The sequence below is a fragment of the Stenella coeruleoalba genome (genome assembly GCF_951394435.1).
Source record: "Stenella coeruleoalba genome assembly, chromosome: 10".
In the NCBI taxonomy this organism is placed as follows: domain Eukaryota; kingdom Metazoa; phylum Chordata; class Mammalia; order Artiodactyla; family Delphinidae; genus Stenella; species Stenella coeruleoalba.
The window spans coordinates 61,979,465-62,004,270 of NC_137156.1; the positions used below are offsets into that span (position 1 = coordinate 61,979,465).

The 24,806-nt window shown below is 43.1% G+C and overlaps 1 protein-coding gene across 1 annotated transcript in view; it reads left to right on the forward strand.

Annotated features, from left to right (window-relative positions):
* Positions 1-24,806, forward strand: part of SCN11A (sodium voltage-gated channel alpha subunit 11) — an 86,034-nt gene that overhangs the window by 16,697 nt on the left and 44,531 nt on the right. Inside the window, exons 7-15 of the mRNA XM_079933140.1 lie at positions 594-697; positions 4,425-4,592; positions 5,363-5,426; positions 12,951-13,092; positions 13,729-13,926; positions 14,859-15,032; positions 17,673-17,802; positions 18,829-19,067; positions 23,425-23,610. Of these exons, the coding sequence (XP_079789266.1) occupies positions 594-697; positions 4,425-4,592; positions 5,363-5,426; positions 12,951-13,092; positions 13,729-13,926; positions 14,859-15,032; positions 17,673-17,802; positions 18,829-19,067; positions 23,425-23,610 (1,405 nt within the window). The remainder of the gene's footprint in view (positions 1-593; positions 698-4,424; positions 4,593-5,362; positions 5,427-12,950; positions 13,093-13,728; positions 13,927-14,858; positions 15,033-17,672; positions 17,803-18,828; positions 19,068-23,424; positions 23,611-24,806) is intronic.

Genomic DNA, 24,806 nt, shown 5'->3' on the forward strand with positions numbered 1-24,806 from the left:
AATAAACCCAACCTTATTTAATTTGTGCCAGCCATTGTCTTAAGCACTTTGCATATATTTTTCTGTTTAATATTCATGAAAGCCCTTTGAAGTAGTTACTATTAATTTCAGAGTTTTACATTTGAAGGTCAATGGTCAAGTGCTCCTGGTTATTGAGAGATGGTGTAGTATGTGGGCTCTGGAGCCAGACTGCCTAGGTTCCTTCTGGGCTTGGCCACCTGGTGAGACCTTATGGAAGTGTACTGGGGCCTGGAACTTGATAGCAAGTCAATAAATGTTTAAGTTGATTTCTGTTATCCATGGATGTAGCCACAACTGCAGTGACTATTTCAAGGAATCCTCATCTATGTCCAAGTGTAAAGGTTAGCTGAGAGCAGCCTCCTGTGCAATCTGTGGTCCATAGGGTCCATAGCAATAGAGCACTAGTGGTATTGCCAGGTCCTGACACGAAGGTGGGATTGGAAGGGGAGGTTGCAGATTTCATTCTGGTGGACACACACCTCAGGCTGTGCTTACTTGTGACCTTTGTGGAGATGTGCCGGGCAGACGCATGCCTGAACAAGCCTGGACTTTCCTTGTGCTTTGTCTTGTAGGTTTGTGTCATATTCACCATATATCAAGGACAGCAGCATCAGTCTGTCATCCCTGCGTACCTTCCGAGTGTTCAGAGCTTTGAAAGCAATTTCAGTAATTTCAGGTAAGTCACTCTAACTTTCAACACTGGCTCTTAGCGGAAGAGAATAGTTAAAATTTCTCAATATGTCATGTAAACCACAAACTAACAAACTCTGCTTTATTCATTTATTTGATCATTCAACAAATACGTATTGAGCACCTAATATCCACTGTGCTAGCTGCTTGGGATATATCAATGAGCAAACAGACAAAGGTCCCTGCCCTCATGGAGTTTACATTCTAGGTGGGGGGTTGGGAGACAGACTTACGCAGTAACTATAATAAATAAGTAAATTATATAGCGTGCTGGAAAGTGACATATGCCATGGAAAAATAAAATGGAAAAGTAGGCGATGTGGTGGCTCTTGGAAGTCACGGGGGTTCATGGAAGCAGGTTGCAATTTTAGTGGGGTGGTTAGGATAGGTGTCATTGAGAAGGTGAGATGTGAGCAGATTTGAAGGTGGTGAGGGAGTTTCACAAGCAGATATATGGGAAGGAGTGTTCTGAGCATAGGAAGCAGCCAGTCTACAGACCGAGGACTATAAAACATGTGGGTGGGGCTGGAGCAGACAGAATGAGGGGCCAGGTGGTGGAGGAGGGACCACAGAGGTGAAGGGGAGGCACCTAAGTACCGGGAAGACTTGGGCTTTGCTCTGAGAGAAATGGGAGCCATGCAGAGGCTTTGAGCAGAGGAGTCATGACCTGACCCAGGCTTTAAAAGGATTACTCTGGCTGTTGTGTGGGGAACAGAATGTGCGGGAGCAAAGGTAGAAGCAGGAAGACCAGATAGGAGGCATGTTGGTCACCATGGAAATGTGCTGCTCAGATCTCCTGCTGCAGGGAGTGCAGTTGACTAATGGTCCCAGCTGCCCCCTCTCTGGATTCACCACTGCATTCATGTTCATGCCAAGATCACGCTTTCCCTGCATGTGGGGGCCGCTAGTGCAGGCCCACCCCTGAAAGGTATGGGACTCCTCTATGTGGGACTTTGGCTCAGCGGCTCCTCAGCAACCAGGGTGAGACTGTCTCACAGCAGCACTGCAATCTGAGGCACTTCCTGTCTATCCTGCTTCCTTCCTGATCTCCTTTCCCAGGTGTCAGCCCTGTGTCACAGTCTGAGGCTCTCTTTGTCCCTCCACTCACTCCCTCCAGATTATTCCTCACAAGCATTTCCCCAGGAAATCTCTTGCAGTCTGGTCTCAAAGTGTCTGCTTCTCAGAGGGCCCAAACTGACACAGGGGGCCACTGCCATAATCCAAGCAAGAGGTGGTGGTGCTTTCAGATCAGGCAGTGGAAGAGGAGTTGGTGAATGCTGGTCAGATTCTGTGTAAATTTGAAGGTGGAAACAAGAGAACTTCCTGACAGGTTGATTGTATACATGATATGAGCAAAAGAAGAGTAAAGGATGAGTCAAGGTTTTTTGTCTGAGGGACTGGAAAGATGGAATCATCACTGAATGAGAAAAGGAAGGCTGTGAGAGAAGCAGGCCTTGGGGGTCAGATTAGGAATCAGCTTTGCATGTGTTCTGTTTGAGATGGCTGTGAGACATCCAAGTCAAAGTACCAAGTAGGCAATGAGATATGTGAGGCTGGAGTTCCAGGGCTGCAGATATCATTTTGGAGATTATGAGCCTGTAGATGATATTTAGAGCCATGGAATCTGATGAGATTACCAAGAAAATGAGCATAGATGGAAAGTAGAAGAGGACCAAGGACTGAGTCCCAGGCACTGTAGACCTTAAAGGGGAGGGGAGAGAGGAGAAACCAGCAAAGGAGATGAGCAAGAGCCACCAGTAAAGGAGGAAAGAGAGCAAAAGTGGTCTCTTGGAAGCCAGGCAAGGAAGGAGCTCAGTGGATCAGGATGAAGCCAAGGACGGGGTTGTAAATATGAATTCCAGTTTATCAGAAATGAGGTTATTATGGCACAGTCTTCTCCTTCCCCTTTCCTCTCTTTCCTTTACAAAAAAAAACTTTATTAAAAAATATTCTCCCTCTGGACTCCTTCCTTCTCCCCTTCTTCTTCCCTTCTTCTTCTAGTCTCTTCTATCAAAACTCCAGGCAATTTGGATCTTTTTCATACAGAGGCAGTGGTTATTTTTGGAAACTCCAGAAGAACAACTGCATAGTGATAAAGCAACTGGCAGTCAGAGGACACTTTACGTAGAACATGTCTCTCTTTCTCTTCCTCTTTTGCAAGGTGGACCTTGGTTTCCCAGGTAGATTAAGGGGCTTTCTGCCTGAGCTGAGTCCCTCATACTTCGCGTGGGTAAAATATACATTCAGGGAGACACTTAGCAGCTTTCATGTTCCCTTCCTCGTCTCTAAGCAGGTGAACATACTCTCCATTTTGACTCATGAAACGCATGAGATCCCTGGATGCTTTTTGGAAGGAAGAGTATGAGATACAATCTTTTATGGGACTATGTAAAAATAATTCAGGAATCACAGCTATCTTTCATCCAAATCATCTTGCTTTGGAGAAGACTCGAGCCTCTTGTTACAGATGAAAAATCAGGCGTAGATGAGGTTACACTATTTTCGTGTTTGGTGCCCCTGACCATGCAGGGGAAACGTGATCTTGGCGTGAACATAAGTGCACTGGTGAATCCAGTGGATGTCCCAGCTTGGCCTGAAGTCTCCTCCTCATGTGGCATCACCCTTGGTGGAAGGTCATCTGCTGTGGGCTTGGCCTCCCATCAGATGCTACTTTGTGTTCTCAAGTCTGCCATTCATGGTTTATGCTGATCAACCGAAACTTTGTCACTTAGTGTCATCCCACACATTACCGATGCCATCTGCTGGTTTCTCTCTCCAGCTGTGTTGAGAGCAGAGCCTGTGACTCAGTGTTGTGCTGGGACTGACTTGTTCCAACTCCCCAGCAGACTGTGCACATCTTTTTCCAACTCTGCATCCAGGGACGTCATGTAGGTAGCTTGAAAACAGCTGGGGGAGAAGGGTGTACGGAGGGAGAAGAGGGATCTACGCTCCGGAATTCAGCAAACAAGGACATCTGTAAATGCTGCAAATGAAGACTTTCTCTGTCTCCCCTCCCTGCAAGAGCTGATTTTAAACATTTACCAACAGACTGCAAGACTATGTCCTTTTTATTTTGTAACTTTGGCAGCCTGACAGTGTACCATGGACATAGTATGTGCTTGGTAAATATATTTCTTGAATGAATTTTTAAAAACCCTTATAATAAGTAGTAATCTGAGTTTCTTTTCCTAAGACATCCTTATTATTTGGGTCCAGACAAAGCTCCTTCTTCCAGCTCCCTGATCCCCCAATTTAGCTATATCTCATGGCACCTCGTGTACCTTATAGTAGGTAGTAGCTACCAAATGTTAAATACAGCTCTGCTCCTTCTCTCAGGAGGCCTCACTTTGGCCTTAATGCTGCCTGTGACCCCCAGCCGTGGAGGTGCCTGCACAACTGTCATCAAGTTATGTCTTGTGTCTCTGTGGCATGTTTCTGCTCAAAGTCTTCTCACTTGCCCTTCAGAGCAGCCCTGTGGCATCTGTAGAGCAGGATAAAGAGGCCAAGTCCTAGACCAGTGGACCACTCTGATGACCCATAGCTTCTAAGGCACAGCGTTATGGCCTCAGAATCCTAGGTCAGGCCAGTTTCTGATACCAGCATGCAATCAGACAACTTTTGAGGCCTTGTTGCTCCCTCTCTGTTCCTTGCCTGTGTCTGGTGTGTGTGTGTGTGAGTGGGGGGCTTCTCCCCACATCTGTACTCTTCCTCAGGTCTGAAGGTCATTGTTGGGGCCTTGCTGCGCTCTGTGAAGAGGCTTATCGATGTGATGATCCTGACTCTCTTTTGCCTCAGCATCTTCGCCCTGGTAGGTCAGCAGCTCTTCATGGGAAATCTGAACCAGAAATGTGTGAGGAAAGACTGTGACTCTGACTATAAAGGTAAACACCCCACCTTTCACTCCTTGGTTTGTGCATGGTTAACTTTTATTTATCCCCACTCATATGTCTACTGATCTGCATTACAGAGTGTCTTAGGATCAAGGGATGACTTGTCCTTCTAGGGTTCTCAAGTGGGTAGATGCATTTCTTAGAGAACTGCCTCATTCTTTGGGTATCCATGAAGAAGTAAAATCCTGAAGCCACATCTATAGGAGTGGTGTCACCTTCCATCTCTGCCCACTTCCTTGTCATGTTTTGCAGAAGTCTTCAGAGTGCCTGGCTTTGGCCAAAGGGGACCAGCAACTTCCCACAATGCCTGCCCCCACCCAAGTATTTTCTTCAATGATATTGCTCCTTTTATGTTGCACCCTCTCCACTCTGAGGTCAACCCTATATCAATTTCATGTGTCCTGAATTTTATGTGGCCATACTTTCTCCATGACTGTCCTGATTTATGAGCTTCTCATGGGCTGACCCTGTGTCCAGCTTCTCCTAGGGGTGGTCTCTGGTTCAGTTCTATGTACTGAGAGGTACTGCTTCCTCCTCTTATTTCTCCTTCCTTCTCCTTTTCCCTCTTTTTCTCTTGCATCTTCCTGAGGGCTTAGGCTCTAGTTCCTCTCTAGATCATTTCATTGAGATCACTTTGATCACTTTGATCATTTTGGAGGATTCTGAACCATCTGTTTCAAGCATAATCTGGCATATTTGCTATTCTTTTTCCTTTCAATGTTGTTTTTTCAAATCTGAATTTATAATTATTTCCTTCTCAGACTATTGCTTTGAAAAGAAAGATTCCACTGAATTCAGAATATGTGGCACATGGATGGAGAGCGGGTAAGATGTTTATACTCTTCATTCTATCTTTTTGAAGTGATGTGGCAGACAGTCTTTATCTAATGACTTGTAGAAGCAGTGGTGGTAGTTCTCAAACACTACTATTTCATGTGTCTAAGAAAGTTTATTTTATTTGGTTTTTTAAACATATTTATTTATTTGGTTGTGCTGGGTCTTAGTTGCAGCAGGCGGGCTCCTTAGTTGCGGCTCTCCAGCTCGTTAGTCACAGCACGTGGGCTCCTTAGTTGTGGCATGCAAAATCTTAGTTGTGGCATGCATGTGGGATTGGTTCCCCGACCAGAGAATGAACCCGAGGCCCCTGCACTGGGAGCACAGAGTTTTATCCACTGCGCCACCAGAGAAGTCCCTCTAAGCAGGTTTAGATGTGCATTACTAAATTAAAAATTATTTCCAAGTGTTTAAAGCAGTTCTCTCTCCTAAATTATATTGAATTTGTATCTGATGAGAAACCTACTGAAAACATAGGGATATTTTGACATTATGGAGCGCATATTCAAGGCCATCAAAGGTAAGAAAGGATGTTGTGACTGAAAGCCCCATCTAGACCTATTTCCTGTTCAATGACATGGCCCTGATGGAAGACATCTCAGCACACGTCTTCTGTTTGTTGATCTGTGACCCCCACTGCCTCTAATTGCACACATTGTTGTATGTGTGTTCATACACATTCACTTCAACAGTTAGCCCTCTGACCCTTTGGGGATACTGTTCCTTCTTCCAGGATATTAGTACTCTCTGTGGTGAGAGATTCATTCAGTGAAGGTTTATTGAGTGTATTTCAAATTAAGATAATATGCTAGGCACTTTGATGAAATAGATGACATTTATCTCTCAATAACAAATAGGTATCAAGGGCCAACATTGTGCCAAGCTCTGTGTTAGGCCCTAGGAATCCAAGTACAAACAAAGGAGTGCTGCCCTCTTGAAATTGACATCTTTCAGGCAACAGAGATGTACAGTAAATTCTTGAAAGTGTGATGAATGTTATAAGAGAGACCTGTAGATACTGAGAGAGATAACAGAGATGTAACCCTGCCTGTAAAATTAAGGAAGTCTTCTCGTGGTGGTCACAGATTCTGATTAGGTCAAACTCACAGACTTATTAGGTTTTAATACAGGGTTTATTGAGCTCTCTAGAATGATCCTCGGCAGGACATACTGCACGTACGTTGTTTTCATTCAATGAGGAGCCCAACAGCTGTCACAACAGTGCTTCTTTGATCCATCATCCATGCAGGGCAGGTATGGTTACTATAAGCAAAATCCAAGGTGGGGTGGGCCATCTAAACATACAGATGCAGAAGCCTTGGTTTCCAACTGTGTGCCAGTCACAACTCTCTCAGTCTAGGTGTAGTCTCAAAGCTCAGGAGTTTTACAGTAAGCGAACTCCTAGTACATGACCTTCGACACTGATCATAACGTGGTAGTTTCCAAGGAGATGGCAGATCTGAGGTCACCTTCCCAGACAGGCCTCTGTTCAGGGCCCAGGCTTGGTTTTCAGCCTTTACTCACTGCCTCCTCTGAGGACTGACTGAGTGGTGACTACAACATGGGTCTGAAGCATGAGTGGGAAGTTCTGGTGGATGAGAAGATAGAGCAAACGATTCCTGATGGTACAAATAGCAAGGATGAAAGCCTCAGGACATGAGGACATGCGGGGATAGTAAGAAGCCCAGAAGCTTGTTAGGCAGAGGGGCAGGAGACAGGAGCCAACCATGCAGGACCTGGTAGCCCATCACTGCTGAGGATTTTGACTTCAATCACAAAGGAAACAAGACCTGATCAGATTAGATACTTTTAAAACTCACTTTTGTCTGCTACATGGAGAATGGATGGATAGAGTAGATGAAGCAGCCACTTAGGAGGCTATGTTAATACAGATGAGAGTCACGAAGCTGTTCAGTGGAGATGAAGAGAAATGGATGGATGAATCCCAAAGACGTTTAGGAGACAGAAAGAACAAGACTTGTGGATTGAAGAGGGGTGTTGGCATCTGTGCAAATGCACGTGTAGGATAGTGGTGAGAAGTGCAAAGGGGAGAATAGAAAAAATCAATATAGAATTAAAAGATAAAACAATGAAAGAGACAGAAAATATGAGAATAAATATCAATCCAGAAGTTTCAGCTTTTGACTAAGTAGGAATTCCAGAAATAGAGCACAGAAAAAGCAAAAGGGAGGAAATTAGCAAAGATAATACAGAGAATTTCTCTGGGATTAAAGATGCAAATACCTCAGTGGCCCATAAAGTAGCCAACACAATGAATGAAAAAGGACCATGTCAGGTGCATTATCATGGCGTTTCAGAACGTTTGGGGAAAAAGATCTGAAAACCAAAGAGAAAAAGGTTACCCACAAAGGAACAGTATCAGAATCCTCAACAACAGCATAGGGTTAATAGCTGAGCAGTGATTTTATGTTTCTGAAGAAAAACTATGTTCAACCCCAAATTCTATTTCTGGTCAAACTGTAACTCTACTGTGAAGGCAGAGTAAAGATATACCCATATGTGCAAAGATCACCCAGTCTTCCTAAAAAGCTACTTGAGGTTTGGTCCAGAAAAATGAGGGAGTAAAACTTAGAAAGAGCAATACAAAAGAGCCAAGAAAAAATGTATCTGACGCAGGAGACCCAATGACACAGGCCATGATATTTTCCATGAAGAATGATATAAGTAGTGGTGAGGTAGGGTGGGATGTTGGAAAACCCTTATCTACCACAGCAGAAAGCTAGTCAACAAAGACTAAAACTGATAAATCAAATACCAGGATAAGCATTTTAAAAAATTATAGGATAGTTGAATCTCAATATCATATTAGTTTCAGGTATACAATATGGTGATTCAATATTTTCATAAGTTATACTCTAAAGTTACTGTAAAATATTGGCTATATTCCTGTGCTGTGTAATATATCCTTGTAGCCTATTTATTTATTTATTTATTATTATTTTTTGTGGTACGCGGGCCTCTCACTGTTGTGGCCTCTCCCGTTGCGGAGCACAGGCTCCGGACGCGCAGACTCATTGGCCATGGCTCACGGGCCCAGCCGCTCCACGGCACGTGGGATCCTCCCGGACCGGGCCACGAACCCGCGTCCACTGCATTGGCAGGCGGACTCTCAACCACTGCGCCACCAGGGAAGTCCCCTATTTATTTTATACATAGTAGTTTGTACCTCTTAATCCCCTACCTCTATTTTGCCCCTCCCCCCTTCCCTACTGGAAACCGCTAGTTTATTCTCTATATATTTAATTCTGTTTCTGTTTTGTTATATTCATTTGTTTCATTTTTTAGATTCCATGCATAAGTGATAACATTCAGTATATGTCTTTCTCTGTTTGACTTATTTCACTAAGCATAACCCCCTCTAGGTCCATCCACATTGTTGCAAATGGCAAAATTTCATTCTTTTTTATGGCTGAGTTATAGTCCATTGTATGTATATACAGCACATCTTTTCTATTTTTTATATAGGAGTATAGTTTATTCACAATGTTGTGTTAGTTTCAGGTGTAAAGCAAAGTGATTTAGTTATACATATTCATACATCTAATCTTTTTCAGTTTCTTTTCCCATATAGGTTATTAAAGAGTATTGAGTATAGTTCCCTGTGCTCTACAGTAGGTCCTTTTTGAATATCTATTTTATGTACGGTAGTGTGTATATGTTAATCCCAACCTCCTAACTTATCCCTCCCCTGCCACCTTTTCCCCTTTGGTAGCCATGTTTGTTTTCTAAGTCTGTGAGTCTGTTTCTGTTTTGTAAATAAGTTCATTTGTATCATTTTTTTAGATTCCACATAAGTGATATCATACGATATTTGTCTTACTCTGTCTGACTTATTTCACTTAGTATGATAATCTCTAGGTCCATCCATGTTGCTGCAAATGACATTATTTCATTCTTTTTTATACCACATCTTTTTTATCCATTCATCTGTTGGTGGACACTTTGGTTGCATCCATATCTTGGCTATTGTTAATAATGCTTCTATGAACATTAGGGTGCATGTATCTTTTTGAATAGTGTTTTCATTTTCTTCAGCTATATACCCAGCAGTGGAATTGCTGGATCATATGGTAATTCTTTTTTTTTTTTTTTTTTTTTTGTGATACGTGGGCCTCTCACTGTTGTGGCCTCTCCTGTTGCGGAGCGCTCCAGATGCGCAGGCTCAGCGGCCATGTCTCACGGGCCCAGCCGCTCTGCGGCATGTGGGATCTTCCCAGACCGGGGCATGAACCTGTGTCCCCTGCATCGGCAAGTGGACTCTCAACCACTGCGCCCCCAAGGAAGCCCTATTTTTAATTTTTTGAGGAACCCCATATTGTTTTCCACAGTGGCTGCACTAATTTACATTCCCACCAACAGAGTACGAGTCTTCCTTTTTCTCCACATTCCTGCCAACATTTGTTATTTGTAGACTTTTTGATCGTAGCCATTCTGACAGGTTTGAGGTCGTATCTCATTGTGGTTTTGATTTGCATTTCTCTAACAGCGTTGTTCTGCATCTTTCCATGTGCCCGTTAGCCATCTGTATGTCTTCTTTGAAAAATGTCTATTCAGGTCTTCTGCCATTTTTTAATCAGGTTGTTTGTTTTTTTTTGATAGAGTTGTGTGAGCTGTTTATATATTTTGGATATTAACCCCTTATCGGTCATATCATTTGCAAATATTTTCACTCATCTAGTAGGTTGTCTTTTCATTTTGTCAGTGATTTTCTTTGCTGTGCAAAACTTTTTAAGATTAATTAGTTTGTTTATTTTTGCTTTTGCTTCCTATGCCTTAGAAGAAAGATCAAAAAAATATTGCTATGATTTATGTCAAAGAGTGTTCTGCCTATGTTTTCTTCTAGGAGTTTTATGGTTTCTGGTCTTACATTTAGGTCTTTAATCTGTTTTGAGTTTAATTTTGTATATGGTTTGAGAAAATGTTTTAATTTCATTCTTTTCCATGTAGCTGTCCAGTTTTCCCATCACATTTATTGAAGAGACTGTCCTTTTCCCATTGTATATTCTTTCCTCCTTTATTGTAGATTAATTGACCATAAGTACGTGAGTTTATTTCTGAGCTCTATATTCTATTCCATTGATCTGTGTCTATTTTTGTGCCAGTACCATGCTGTTTTGGTTACTGTAGCTTTGTAGTGTAGTCTGAAGTCAGGGAACATGATATTCCCAGCTTTGTTCTTTTTTCTCAAGATTGCTTTTGCTCTTCAGGGTCTTTCGTGGTTCCATAGAAATTTTAGGATTATTTGTTCTAGTTCTATGAAAAATGTCATGGTTATTTTGATAGGGATTGCATTAAATCTGCAGATTGCTTTGCGGTAGGATGGACATTTTAACAACATTAATTCTTCCAATCCATGAACACAGTATATCTTTCCATTTCTTTATATCATTTTCAGTTTCCTTCATCAGTGTTTTATAGTTTTCAGAGTATAGGTCTTTTACCTCCTTGGTTAAGTTTATTCCTAGGTATTTTATTCTTTTTAATGTAATTTTAAATGGGATTGTCTTCTTGCTTTCTCTTTCTGATAGTTTATTATTAGTATATAAAAAGCAACAGATTTCTGAATATTAATCTTGTATCCTGAAATTTTACTGAATGCATTTATTAGCTCAAATAGTTTTTTTGACGGAGACTTTAGTTTTCTATCTATAGTATCATGTCATTTGCAAATAGTGATAGTTTTACTTCTTCCCTTCCAATTTGGATGACTTTTGTTTTTTTTTCTTGGCTGATTGCTGTGGCTAAGACTTCCAATGCTATGTTAAATAGAAGTGGTGAGAGTGGGCATCCACCTTATTCCTGAGATTAAGCAAGCGTGTGCATATGTTCTTCATGAGCAGAGTCTCAGTTTGTTACAGCCCTCCTGTAAGTCCCACTGGTTTTCAAACCAGCTAAGGGAACTTGTCTTCCTGGTGTTGGACCCCAGGGCTGGGGTGCCCAATATATGATTCAAACCCCTCACTCCCCAGGGAGGATCTCCAAGCCCATGATATCCCTCTCTTCTGTGCCCCTAACTAAGGAGTCCCAACCTGATTGCTTCTCCTTCCTTCCTTTCTGACTCAGTGTGGATCTTTCTTTACAGTCTTGTGTCCAGTTTACCACCAGTGTCCAGTTTGTTTTCATTGAGAATTGCTCCACATGTAGATGTATTTTTTAATATAAATTTATTTATTTATTTCTGGCTGCATTGGGTCTTTGTTGCTGTGCGCGGGCTTTCTCTAGTTGTGGTGCATGGGCTTCTCATTTCAGTGGCTTCTCTTGTTGTGGAGCATGGGCTCTAGGCGTGTGGGCTTCAGTAGTTGTGGCACTCAGGCTCAGTAGTTGTGGCTCACGGGCTCTAGAGCGCAGGCTCAGTAGTTGTGGCACATGGGCTTAGCTGCTCCATGGCATGTGGGATCTTCCTGGACCAGGGTTCGAACCCGTGTCCCCTGCATTGGCAGGCCGATTCTTAACCACTGCGCTACCAGGGAAGTCCCATGTAGATGTATTTTTGGTGTATTCATTGGGGGAGGTGAGCTCAGCATCCTCCTACTCTGCCACCTTGATCTTCTCCCAGTAAAAGCACTATATTTAGAGATAACAGACCTAAAAGAGCTAAAAGTTGTTGAATTTGAGGTGTATAAATGACAGATGAAGAATGATGGAATGGTTTTCATTACAAGCCTTTTGGTGCCATGTGACTTTTTTTAAACCACATGCATGTGCTACTTTGATAAAAATACTATGTTTATTACAAATTAAGAAAGTACATACTCATAGTATATTCGATAGATGCACTCAATGATGTGTTTTTGGTGATGTGGACAAAGACCTATATGCAAGATATCTACTGTTTTTAAAGTAAAACCCAAATGTTTGCAAGAATAGAGGACTGATAACAATTGATATCTAAATATTTAGCATTAGCAAAGCACTTATATAAATCCCAGAACTGTAGGACATGAAAAGAAATGAGATATTTCCTTGTATGCTGGTGGAAAAGACCTCCAATCAATACCATTCCATGAAAAAAGCAAAGTGCAAGAGAGTGTTCAAAGAATGCTCCCATCCATATATTATAGAAAATGTATATTGATAATATGTGCTTTTATATTCATAGAGGACTTCTGGAAATTTACTAAAGTAACTGTTAAACTGTGCCTCTAGGAAGTGGGGCTGAGTGGGGAGAGAGGGAGACATCATATTCATTGTATGTCCTTTTTTTACTGTAAAGTGTTCACTATGTCACTGCACTTAATTTTTCAATGAAAAAATGCCGGTATGAACTTCCTAATCAATCCATTTGAGAAAAGTCTATGAGTGCCCATGTTTAGATATAGAATGGGAGGCTTGGAAGGTGGAGGATGGCCAACTCTATAAATATTCTCTTCACCTAGGACTTTTGAGTGTGAGCCCATGGTTCTTGGAAGAATCAGTGCCCTGGGCAGGGTGTCGAGGGGAGGTGGGCTGCAGGATATGTAATTCTTTCTCTGTTCCTTTGTTTCCAATATCTAGGGCTTGTTCTGAACAATTTGAATGCAAACATACCAATAAAAATCCTGACTATAATTACACGAATTTTGACAGCTTTGGCTGGTCTTTTCTTGCCGTGTTCCGGCTTATGACCCAAGATTCCTGGGAGAAGCTTTATCAACAGGTTATCTATTTATTCATTCTCTCTCTTTATTTCCCTCTCTCTCTCTCCCCCTCTCTTCCCTGCCCCTCTGCCTCCTTCCCTCCTCTCTCCCTTTCCATCACTTATCTATCTCTTCATCATTTATTTATAACCTACCATCTCTCCTTCACCTTTGTCATCTATTTCTTATCCTTAACAGTTGTACTGTTAAATTGTATTTTAGAAATTCTATTAGAAACATCAAAAAAAGACTATAAATGTGATATTTGGAAGAAGAGTACAAAAAAACTCCTCTTCCTAGAAATATCACCCCTCTCCAGATTCCCCACTGACTGAAGTTCCACCACTAGTGCTTCAGCTTTCATGCAGCATTGCTCTCTCTCTTGCCTTTTTAATTTAAAAAATGCAAATACCCTTGAGAAAGTCACAGTAAAGTCACTCTGACTTCTGTGTGAATGTACAGATGGCATTTCGTTGCTGAGAGATAGGGCATCAGGAGCTCTAGGTGATGGGGGAGGCAGTAGATGATGCTGCAGGTAGCTGAGCCAACCAGGGCTGGGGAGAGACCAATTGCTACAGTGTAATCTCCACTCGAGGTCAAGTCACCCCTCTGCGGAGGAAGGATTCAGATGCCAGCATGTGCTGTGTCCCTTGCAGACTTTGCGCACCTCAGGGCTCTACTCAGTCTTCTTCTTTGTGGTGGTCATCTTCCTGGGCTCTTTCTACTTGATTAACTTAACCCTGGCTGTTGTCACCATGGCTTACGAGGAACAGAACAAGAATGTAGCTGCTGAGACAGAAGCCAAGGAGAAGATGTTCCAGGAAGCCCAGCAGCGGTTAAAGGAGGAGAAGGAGGTAGGGTCATGTGGTGTGAGACAGTGGGGTCTGCTTGGGAGGACCCCAGAGGCCGTGGGGTCTGACACTCAAGGTTTCTGTATAAGGCCTAGTCTCAGTGCTTTCCTAACTGGTGCTTTTCTGAGAATTTTTAAGCCCTTTGCAGCTGGCTCTGCTACAGTCTCCCACTAAGATGTCCAGGCGCAGGGCTCTTGAGGAAGGGAACCCTTGGTTTTGATGAACGTAGACCTTCTGAAACCTGAACCTTCAAAGATAGATCCCAAATTGCTGGCTAGAGGATAAAATGTATGTGTATGTAAATTAAGCCTCTGCTCCAGGCTTTCTTGTGGGAAGCTGGAGATGTTTGTGTCCAGGGACTTTGCTTGCGAGAGTTTGGAAAATCAATCATGGTGGCTGTAGAGATGACAGTCATGATCCTTTCTTATAATCCTTGTTATATTTACAGACCATTCTTATTGTTTCCGTGACATCTTTACATTTTTTCAGCTCTAAGATTCTAAGATTCGATTCTAAGATTTCAGAGCAGGGCCATGTTTTATGCTTTTTCTCATCCTCCACAGAGATTTGTCAGGAGGAAGCCCATCTTAAGTGCTTGATGTCTGCAGCGTTAAGTGCAAACATTTACTGAATGCTTAGCACATACAGGGCACTGTGCTAAGGGTTAGTGACACAGAGGTATCTAAGAGTTAACCCTGCCTTCGAGGGCTGCAATCTCGTGGACAAACAGGACATGTTCCCCACATAAACAATGACAAAGCTAGCATCCCACATAAACAATGACAAAGCTAGCATATTACAGTTGGGCAATGAGCAATCAAAATGGTCCAGTGCTACCAGAAGAGAGGAGAGAATGCTTACTGAGGTCGAAGTCATTTACAGTGTTCTGTGGGGAGTGTGATCTGTTCATTAATTGCTTTTTTTCACTCTCTAAGGCTCTGGTTGCCATGGGTATTGACAGAAGTTCACTTAATTGCCTTGAAGCATCATCTTTTTCCCTGAAGAAGAGAAAGCTATTTGGTAATAAGAAAAGAAAATCCTTCTTTTTGAGAAAGTCTGGGAAAGACCAGGTTCCAGGATTAGATTCTGATGAAGATTCTTCAAAAAAGGCAAGTTTGGGCCAAGGGATTGATGATACTTTGGCACTCTTCAGGGGGACAGGTCAAGTTGTCAATATAATCGAAAGGACTCATTCATTCACTCAATCATTTATCCATTCATCCATTTGCACATACTTCCCTGCATCCATGTGTCTATTCAATTATCCATTTATTTACAGATGTCTATTTAAAATGTTGACAGTGTTTATTTGGCACTGGGGTAGGCACTGGGGATACGTGGGATATATAACACAGGCAAGTAATGATGACGGCACACTGACAAAGAGGCAGTTACTGTTCAGTGTGATGACCGACATGATGATCACTGAGGGAGAGCAGAGCAGGAGCATCGTCTTAGGGGCAATGTTTGTTCCCTGCAAGGCAAACCCTGAGACATTAGAGTGCAAGTAGATTATTTGGGAAGTGATCTCAGGAAGCACTAAGAGGGGAGGGGAGAAGTGATACATGGAAGAGAAGGTGGCCAATTAGTGTGCATTATTAAGCCAGTTTAATCTCCCTGGAGTGAGGGCACTAGAGTATTTATACATCAGCTTTCGTCCATCATTGGTTCAAGACTTCTGTGGTCAGGAAACAATAATTTTTCTGTATTTCTGACGTGCTATGTGTTAGGGCAAAAGTGTTTGGGTTGCCAAAGGAAGCCTGAGAACATATGGATGGGGCCAACAATAGTGTCTGCTTCAGACAACCAACCCCAGACTTGGTGGGGGCTGGGAAAAGAGCAGTGGATCAGAAAAGAGTTCCCAGAGGAAGCAGTGTGTAAGCTGAAAGGATGAATTAACCGGGTAAAAGGAAGAATGAAGCACTACACATAGAGAGAACAGCACACACATAGGCCTGGAAACAAAGGAGAGCAGAACATGACCCAGTAGAAAATGTGCAAGTGTGTGTGCGCATGCGTGTGTGTGTGTGAGATGAGGTTGGGGGGGTGGCAAGAGGCTTTAGTGGTAAGATATGGACCATAATAAAAAGCCTTGAAGCCAAGCTAAGGAGTTCATTCTTTACACTGAGAGCAAGTGGTAAGCAATATGGAAAGGTTTTAAGCAGAAGAGTGATATGACTAGATTTACATTGTGGAAATCCTGGATGCATTGAAGAGAGGGGATTGGAGGAGTGCGAGACTGGAGACAACCAATTAAGAAGTTGTTGCAGTGATCCAAGTAAGAGGTGACAATGGCTTAAACTATGGTTAGGGCAGTGAGGATAAAGAGAGATGAACAGGTTACAGTGATCTGCAGAGGAAAAGATTTGGCAATTGACTAGATGTAGAGGGTGGGGTTTATGGCTTGGGTAGCCGACTTGTTGGTGGGTAATCTACTGAGATGGGCAAAGAGCATGTTCTGGGGGCGAGGAAGATAGCAAGCTAAGTTTTGCATGTGCCAATTTTGAGGTGCCTATGGGGCATTCAAGTCAGGCTATTGAGTAGGCAGCAGGATATGCAGAAAAGAAGCTATGGGAGGATGTACTGTAGAAAAAGAAAGCTTATTCTTATCATTTAAGGTGGGGGATGTTTGAACATGTTTTAATTCTGGAGAAGAGAAGTCAAAAGAGAGGAAGATGTTGGTGATACAGGCCAGGGAATAATGGCTAGAGCCTCTTTACTGAGGTAGGGGGAGGATGAAGCAGGCAGGAGGTGGGTGTGTGTGCTTGAGCCCGGGGTGGGGAAAGGGAGGTCAAGGGCCTTTGTAGAAGTAGATGCACGGACCTCACCCGCTGCTCTGAGCAGTTCTCTGATGGAGTGACAGGGCAAGATCTCATGATTTAGAGGCTTCTTTGCTGTCAGATCACAGCATATTCAAGAGACTGCATATATTTTTTAATATTTTGCAAGTTTTTCCTCATTTCACAAAGCAATAGACAAAGACCCAGACACCTAACATAAAGTGTCTTTTCCCTTTAGCTAGAATAGGAAATAGCTATAGAAAGACTACAGGCTCCCTTTAGAATAGCTTTTCAGAAATGGATAGTTCCCTCTGGGGCCATGGTTGGTCAGAACTTTGGGGGAATAAGTAATTACGGATACCTGAGTTTTCTGGCTAGCTGAAGGTTTATGTCCTTTAATCCCTAGATACTTTAGAGTTGTAGATAAGGTGAGAATCAATAAGCTCTTAGACATAGCCTGAGTGCTTGAAGTTTAGTATATGGATTTTGTGATATTTATTTTGACTGTTCTTTTTAGTTACTGACTATTTCAAAATCTATTTAAGCAGCCACTCAAGGCACTTCACTATGTGGCCTCAATCCACCTTTCTAAATTTATACACCACTTCTGCCCCTCGCAAACATTGTTTCTAAATCGCACTTTTTATTGTTTTCATACCCTGAACCATTGCACATTCGTTTTTGTAAAATATTTTTTGCTCTTTGTTGACAATGAATAAAACACAGCGAAAGAAATGTTTCTATAGGTACAACTCTAGACTCTAGAAATGGGCATACATAAGAAATATGAATGTTCAAACCATATTTCTCTTATCTATTAAATGTGAATTAAGAAAACTGCACCTTTGGCATGCCATGAAGTTGAAGTGAGTTGAGCATCTTCGCTGCATGTGGCATTGAAACAGTTTGTCAAGTTTTGAGGAGAGGTCGCCCCTTCCCTTAGACAGTCCACCATGCCTTCTCTTATAGCCACACCTACTTGAACAAACCAAACGACTGTCCCAGAATCTGTCAGTGGAGCACTGTGATGAGCACAGAGACACCTTCCAAAGGCAGAGAGCACTGAGCGCTGTGAGCATCCTCACCATCACCATGCACGGTAAGTTCTGTTCCAAGACCAAGGGGGAGCCTAACTTCAAGGATGCCCTTCCCTTCTCCCTCTCTCCAGCCCCCCAGAAGCCCTTTGCAACCCACTGTACTTCCTGCAGAGTGACTCCCCATGCTACTTTGGAGCATGTGAGCAAAATGGCTTGGAAGAAGCAGGCCTTCCTTTTGGGCCCACCCTGAGCTGCCACTTGGGTAGTGGTGGGACCAAGCGCACCAACGGGACTTCTCATTCAGGCCAGGCAGTCACAGGAAGTTTCAGTGACAATGATAGCCAGCCAAAGAAGAGAAGACATAGAAGTTTCCAGGAGGTTACAGTTGTCATTGAAGTTAGAATAGGGATCTGACATGAATAATAGAAGAAGACTTGCGTATGCAGGCTGGAACCATCTGATGGACCTGATTAACAGGAGGCAACAGGGACCAAACTGAGGGGTTCGTGTTCAAGGGCAGGACTCAAGTCCCAGCAAGAATGGGATCAAATGGGTTCTTAGCACTTTTGAGCCTATTGCATCATCTCATGAGGCCTTGAAATTGTGTGGAAATCAGGGTGCAGCTGCCTTCTGGCCTGAATTCAACCAACTGATAGCATGCCTTTTGTTTCAGTGCTTATAGATGCCCCTGACTGAATATCTCCCCTTCCCCTGAGCCCTGGTAGCTTCCTGTGCTCTGGTACAGCCGTCACCATGGTCTTCCTTGAGTGAACATAACTTGGGCTTGTGTCTTTCTCTCTCATGGGTTCATAGCCAGTCAGTGTTGACTTCCCCATCTGTATCTCCCACAGTGTGGCCCTGCTCCCAGATTCTCAATATAAGTATAAAGACTTGAAGTACTTGACTATACCACATGGAAGTTGAGTGTGGGAAACCTTCCTAGCTATGCGTCAGTACCCTTCTTGACTGATCATGTTGTAGCACAGGAGATGCTAGGGAAGAGGGAGGAAGGAATGCACCCAGGCAAAGAACAGCCAGACTGGCTCAGACCTAACTCCTCAAGTGCTCTTTCAATTCTCCTTCTCCAGAACAAGAAAAATCACAGGAACCTTGCCTCCCATGTGGGGAAAACCTGGCATCCAAATACCTCGTGTGGGACTGTAGCCCCCGGTGGCTGTGCATTAAGAAGGCCCTGAGAACCATGATGACTGACCCCTTTACTGAGCTGGCCATCACCATCTGCATCATAATCAACACTCTCTTCTTGGCCATGGAGCATTACCAAATGGACCAGAGTTTTGAGAACATGTTATACACAGGGAATTTGGTAACTCTAGGCTTTTTAAAATATAAAACATATTTCAAACTTTGAATTATAACTCTTTCAAAGTCTAAACATTTTGTGAGTGGCCTAACCTAACGTAGGTCTTTGGTCCTCTTAGGTGGAGTAGAGGGAAAAGATGACAGTTAGGATTTTATTTTTACCCATTTTAGTAATTTTCCATGGGCCCCTGTTCGCCCTCTAGTACGTTGAGGTGTTTCTTTAGTCATCTAATGGATGACTAAAGGGTCATTCAGTGGTAAGACAGAAGCAAGGAGACATCTTAAACAGTCAACTATTTTGGATAATCAAGAAAACATTAACCATATCCAGAGATCCATGGTGATGAGTACCATGGTCCCCAGTGATATTGATGACATCATTTGTCACAAAACAGTGTGACTGCCATTACTAAGTGTTATTTTCCCTGGAAAGGTGAGTCAGAGCATGGAAGCTGTAGGAGGTTCTTTCCCAGGAGTAGGTGTGAGAGGCTTGTGGGGTGGGGTGGGTGTGGGGTTCCAGACTTGAGCTTGCTTCAGTGTGTTTGTTATTGGATGAAGCTACTCTCAGTTAAATTGGGAACATTAAGATAGGGGAGCAGATTTTTCAAGAACTGTTCACTTTAATTAATAGCTCCTGCAGAAGGCCCAAGGGAAAATTAGTTTCCCAAATATCAGAAATAATAAGTAAGTACCTAGTGAATGTTCTACTGTAATTTGCTAATGAGTTAATTAGCTAAAAATCTTACCAGAATGTCTAGCCTTTTCTTCTTACAGTTTTATGTTATTTTTCTAATTTAAAAAGCAATGTATGTTTTTTTTAATTTTAAAAATAAGTAACAATACAAAGAAGGGAAATACAAAGAAGAAACTCATTTCCTATGGTCTTAGTAGCAAAGATGATCATTTTTAGCATTGCAGAGTATTTCCAGGCAGTATGTATGTAGGTAGGTATTTTTAAATTTTCCTTTTTTTTTTTTTACTTTGACAAGAACCCACAGTACGTATTGAATCAGGAGTTGGTCCACAGAGATGCTTCCATGCATCAGGTTTAGGATGGTGCAGAACTGTAGACAGGTGCCTGTTACCCTTGGTTCCACATCCCATGCAGGAAGAGTAGGGAACTGCAGTATAAGAGCAGGGTGGATCTCCTTACAGACAGTCTGCATTTAAGTTCTTTTTCCCATACCGCCTTTGGGAAGAAGTGCCCTGTGGGTGTGCATAGGTCAGATTAGATTCCATGTTGCACAATAAAGCTAACACACACAATACCTTCTAACAGGCTGGCATCTTCTGGGCTCCAGGCCAGGGTGTTTAGCTCTCTCCTGTTGAGGTGTCCCAGAATGGCCTGAGGGTTTAGTTTCACTTGGAGGCAGAATGCTGTGCCCTCAGGGCCACAGTCCCTACCTCGACAGAGTTAGCAGGACCCATCTTTCAGCATCTTCTGGTAGATGGAGTTATTGGATAAATTCCAGAGAATACTCAAAGAACCCAGAGTCATCCCCCTGGACAGAGCTTCCCAATTGCAAAGGTGGTCTGTCCATCACTTCATCTGCTGGTCCAACTGTGGGAAATAGCCAAAGCCCGCCTCTCACATTTCCCACTGACCAGGTATCCTGGATGCTGAGGTGAAGTTGCATTTTACAGTTGGAAGCTGGCAAATTAAGTGACATTCTTCTTCACTCTCTCCAGAGGCAAAAGGAACACAGGGACATTGTTGGTGTCTGAGAACACAGGCAGCAGCTGGACCCTGGATCCTGAAAATTGAAGAGGAACATGCAGAGCTGATTATGTAGCCTGTGCATCTGTTCCATGTGCCCCATTCCCTAGACATGCAAAAAAAGGGGCAGCCACCTCTCCTCTTGTGCCCTCGTGTTGGTGGTGCAGGGAGGCCTTGGAGCCCTGAGCTTGAAAGAACACATTCAGACCTCTCCTGTCTGATGGATGGACCAGGATTAAGCTGGCCTGTGGAGTTCTGTGGACTAGACTTAGAAATGGACTCTCTAGGCTTCAGAATTGCTTGAATCAAGCGAGTACATTGAGCTCCCAAGAAGTCATAACTAGCAATTGAATTGGATTGCAAAACCAATGGTCCCAAAGCATCTAGGGACGCTGTTGGGCTCAGACACCTAAAGCCTGAAGGAGACAGGAGGAGGAAGAGTGGGTCAAAAGGGGATGGAGATCAGTCCAGCACAGTAACTGGCATGCGCAACACTGCCTGCTTTTAGGCGCTGATTATGGCACTGGGCAGGAATAGGCAGCAAGGTTTAAAGGGAGAAGATAGGTATAAGCTTTGATTTTTCTTTGCCACCCTTGATTTCTTTTTATTTGCCTATTCTGTGTTTATTTATGCCTATCCTTTTATTTTAACTTGTGTCATTTTATTTTAGGGATGTATTTTATAAATAGTAAGTCATTGAATTATTTATAAAAATAGATCACGTGTTACTTTTTAATAAGGAAATTTAATCATTTAGGGGTTGTTTTTGCTGTTTCCAGAACTAAAGAGGAGAGTCTTATAACACAGTGGTCCCCAACCTTTTTTTTTTTTTTTTTAAGATGTTGGAGATAGGAGTTTATTAATTAATTAATTTATTTTTGCTGTGTTGGGTCTTCGTTTCTGTGCGAGGGCTTTCTCTAGTTGTGGCAAGCGGGGGCCACTCTTCATCGCAGTGCACGGGCCTCTCACTATCGCGGCCTCTCTTGTTGCGGAGCACAGGCTCCAGACGTGCAGGCTCAGTAGTTGTGGCTCACGGGCCTCGTTGCTCCGCTGCATGTGGGATCCTCCCAGACCAGGGCTCGAACCCGTGTTCCCTGCATTAGCAGGCAGATTCTCAACCACTGTGCCACCAGGGAAGCCCCAGCAGTCCCCAACCATTTTGGCACCAGGGACCGGTTTCGTGGAAGACAGTTTTTCCACGGACTGTGGAGCGGAGAGATGGTTCAGGTGGTAGTGCGAGCGATGGGGAGCAGTAGATGAAGCTTCGCTCGCTCGCCTGCCGCTCACCTCCTGCCTGGTTCCTAACAGGCCACAGACCATTACTGGTCTGTGGCCTGGAGGTTGGGGACCCCTGTTAAGACGGACATTTTAGGGGCTTCCCTGGGGGCTTCCCTGGTGGTGCAGTGGTTGAGAGTCCGCCTGCCGATGCAGGGGACACGGGTTCGTGCCCCGGTCCGGGAAGATCCCACATGCCGCAGAGTGGCTGGGCCCATGAGCCATGGCCACTGAGCCTGCGCGTCCAGAGCCTGTGCTCCGCAATGGGAGAGGCCACAACAGTGAGAGGCCCGCGAACCACAAAAAACAAAACAAAACAAAACAACAATAACAACAAAAAAAAAGGACATTTTAAAAGACTTTAACCCTTTTCATATTACCCTATTATTTTCATACTATTGTTTTTCTCATTTCTATTTAATGTGTGTGTGTGTGTGTGTGTGTGTGTGTGTGTATGTGTGTATGTGTGATAGAGAAAGTGCTATTTGCTATGAAGGAATGCTTTGCTTTATCTTCTGCAAAGAATAGAAGATAGATTTAGTTTTGAATTTGGCTACTATGCTACATTTTGCAAATTTCTTAAGCCTGTATTATCTAATTGTTAAAGACAGAGAATTACTTTCCCCTCGGAAAAGACATAGTTTAGTGCTTTTTAAGCTCTTGCCCCTCCTTTTAATTCTTTGATATTTTGTTCTGGAATGATGCACCCTGCATTCTAGTGAGTCTTTAGGATTATATTCTGACTCGCTAATCTTCCTTTCAACCATAACCAATCTAGGGTTTATCCTCTATATCAGGTTGCTCAAAGACATTTTTCTGTGCCTGGTAGTATTTTTCAGTTCTCTGCTCTGGGCCCTTTTAATTTTTTTTTTTTTTTCTGATCAAGGTGTTGAGATTGAATGGTTAGGTGAACTCCTCCTGCATTCTGGTTTATGAACGATATTTATCTTTAGTTTTCAGAGCTGTTGTGTACCCCCCCCCCACTTCAGAGTTATTAGTATCTTAAAGAGAATTCAGAGGAGGAATTGCTTGACACTTCCTATTACTCTGCCATCTACCAAGAAGTCAATTTTGCTTTATTTTTTAACAGAATGGAAAATAATATTTATTCTCCATCCTGATGTCTCTTAGCTTGGTGACACTGGAGTGGAGGCCATGGAGGAGGGCAGAGAGAGGGGCAAAGGTAGAGTGAGGTTCATACTACAGTGGTAAACATTTTTTTTGTGTGTGGATTGCAGGGCATATTGTATCAAGCATGAGAATACATTTTATTTCTTTGTAACCTCTGTAATTCCCTTGGACCATTCTTAAAAGTGTATCTCCAAGAAGAGGTAGCTTCCTTTTCTCATTTTTCTTTGTCTCACTGTAGGTTTTCACTGGCATTTTCATGGCTGAAATGTGCCTAAAAATCATTGCGCTGGATCCCTACCACTACTTTCATGGAGGCTGGAACATTTTTGACAGCATTGTTGCTCTTCTGAGTTTTGCAGAGGTGATAATAAATAGTATGTGTCCAGGAAAACAAAGTTGTATGTCACTTCGTTCCTTAAGAGTGGTAAGGCACTTTCTTTCCTTCTTTTTTTTTTTAAGGGGCTGTCAGGATGATAATCCAATTTAACCAGCTCTTTATTTATTTATTTGGTTGCACCGGGTCTTAGTTGTGGCAGGCGGGCTCCTTAGTTGCAGCAGGCAGGCTCCTTAGTTGTGGCATTTGAACTCTTAGTTGTGGCATGTATGTGGGATCTAGTTCCCTGACCAGGGATCGAACCTGGGCCCCCTGCATTGGGAGCGCAGAGTCTTATCCACTGCTCCACCAGGGAAGTCCTATACTGAATAACTTATCTGACAGGATTGAAGAGTCTTGAGTGAGTTCAGTAGCTAGTTTGGATTAAACTTTACCATCTTACCTTAACCTGAGAACCAAAACTGCACTCCTCCTCCCACCCAGGCCTTTAATACCTTTGTGAGTCCCAAGGCGTCTTCTCTCAGGTGAACCCCTACTTTCCTCCCTCTCCCTCCACAAGATGATCCTTCAGGCAACCAGATGCAAAATTGTGTCTTCTGGTATCAGGACTCTGCTCCTTGCTTTGTGTAGAACCCCTCCAATGATCTCTTCCCCCACAGAGCTCTGAGCCAGGCATCCTCACAGCTGGGCTCACCAAGTGGGTGTAGACTACAGAGCCCAGGACGGGGGTCGGGTGCTGCCTGCAGGTGTTATCTCACAGGGTCCCTCCTCATTGCTGCCAGTACCACATTCCTTTTCTGTAGTCTTTGCCCTCTATCCACGAACCATTGGAGGCATCCTGGCAACCTTTGCCGAGCACCTGATATGTACATGAGGGAAGGTTCAAAGGTGAGGAAAACACTGCCTACAAGGAGTTTGCAGTCTAGGGAAGATACAAGACAGGCCCAGAAATGACCATGAGGTAAAGTGGAGTGTGACAGACCCCACAAGAGGTATGGACAGAAATCACAGAGAAATCACATGTGGGAGGGTAATAGGGAAACCACAAAAGGTGACCTCTTGTCCCCTTTCAGAGATTTACTTTTTTTTTTGGCATGGATAGGATTTCTAAGCCTGTAGAATAAGACATTTGATTCAGTTACTTAAGCATACATTTTATACTTGGCATATGTTAGAAATCACACTGCTTAAAGTCAGGCATTATTAGGCTGCTCCCTAAAGTTTTATTGGTGCTTGGGTGAGCAAAATTACATTTGCTTTACCATTGTTTAGGCTTATTACAGCCA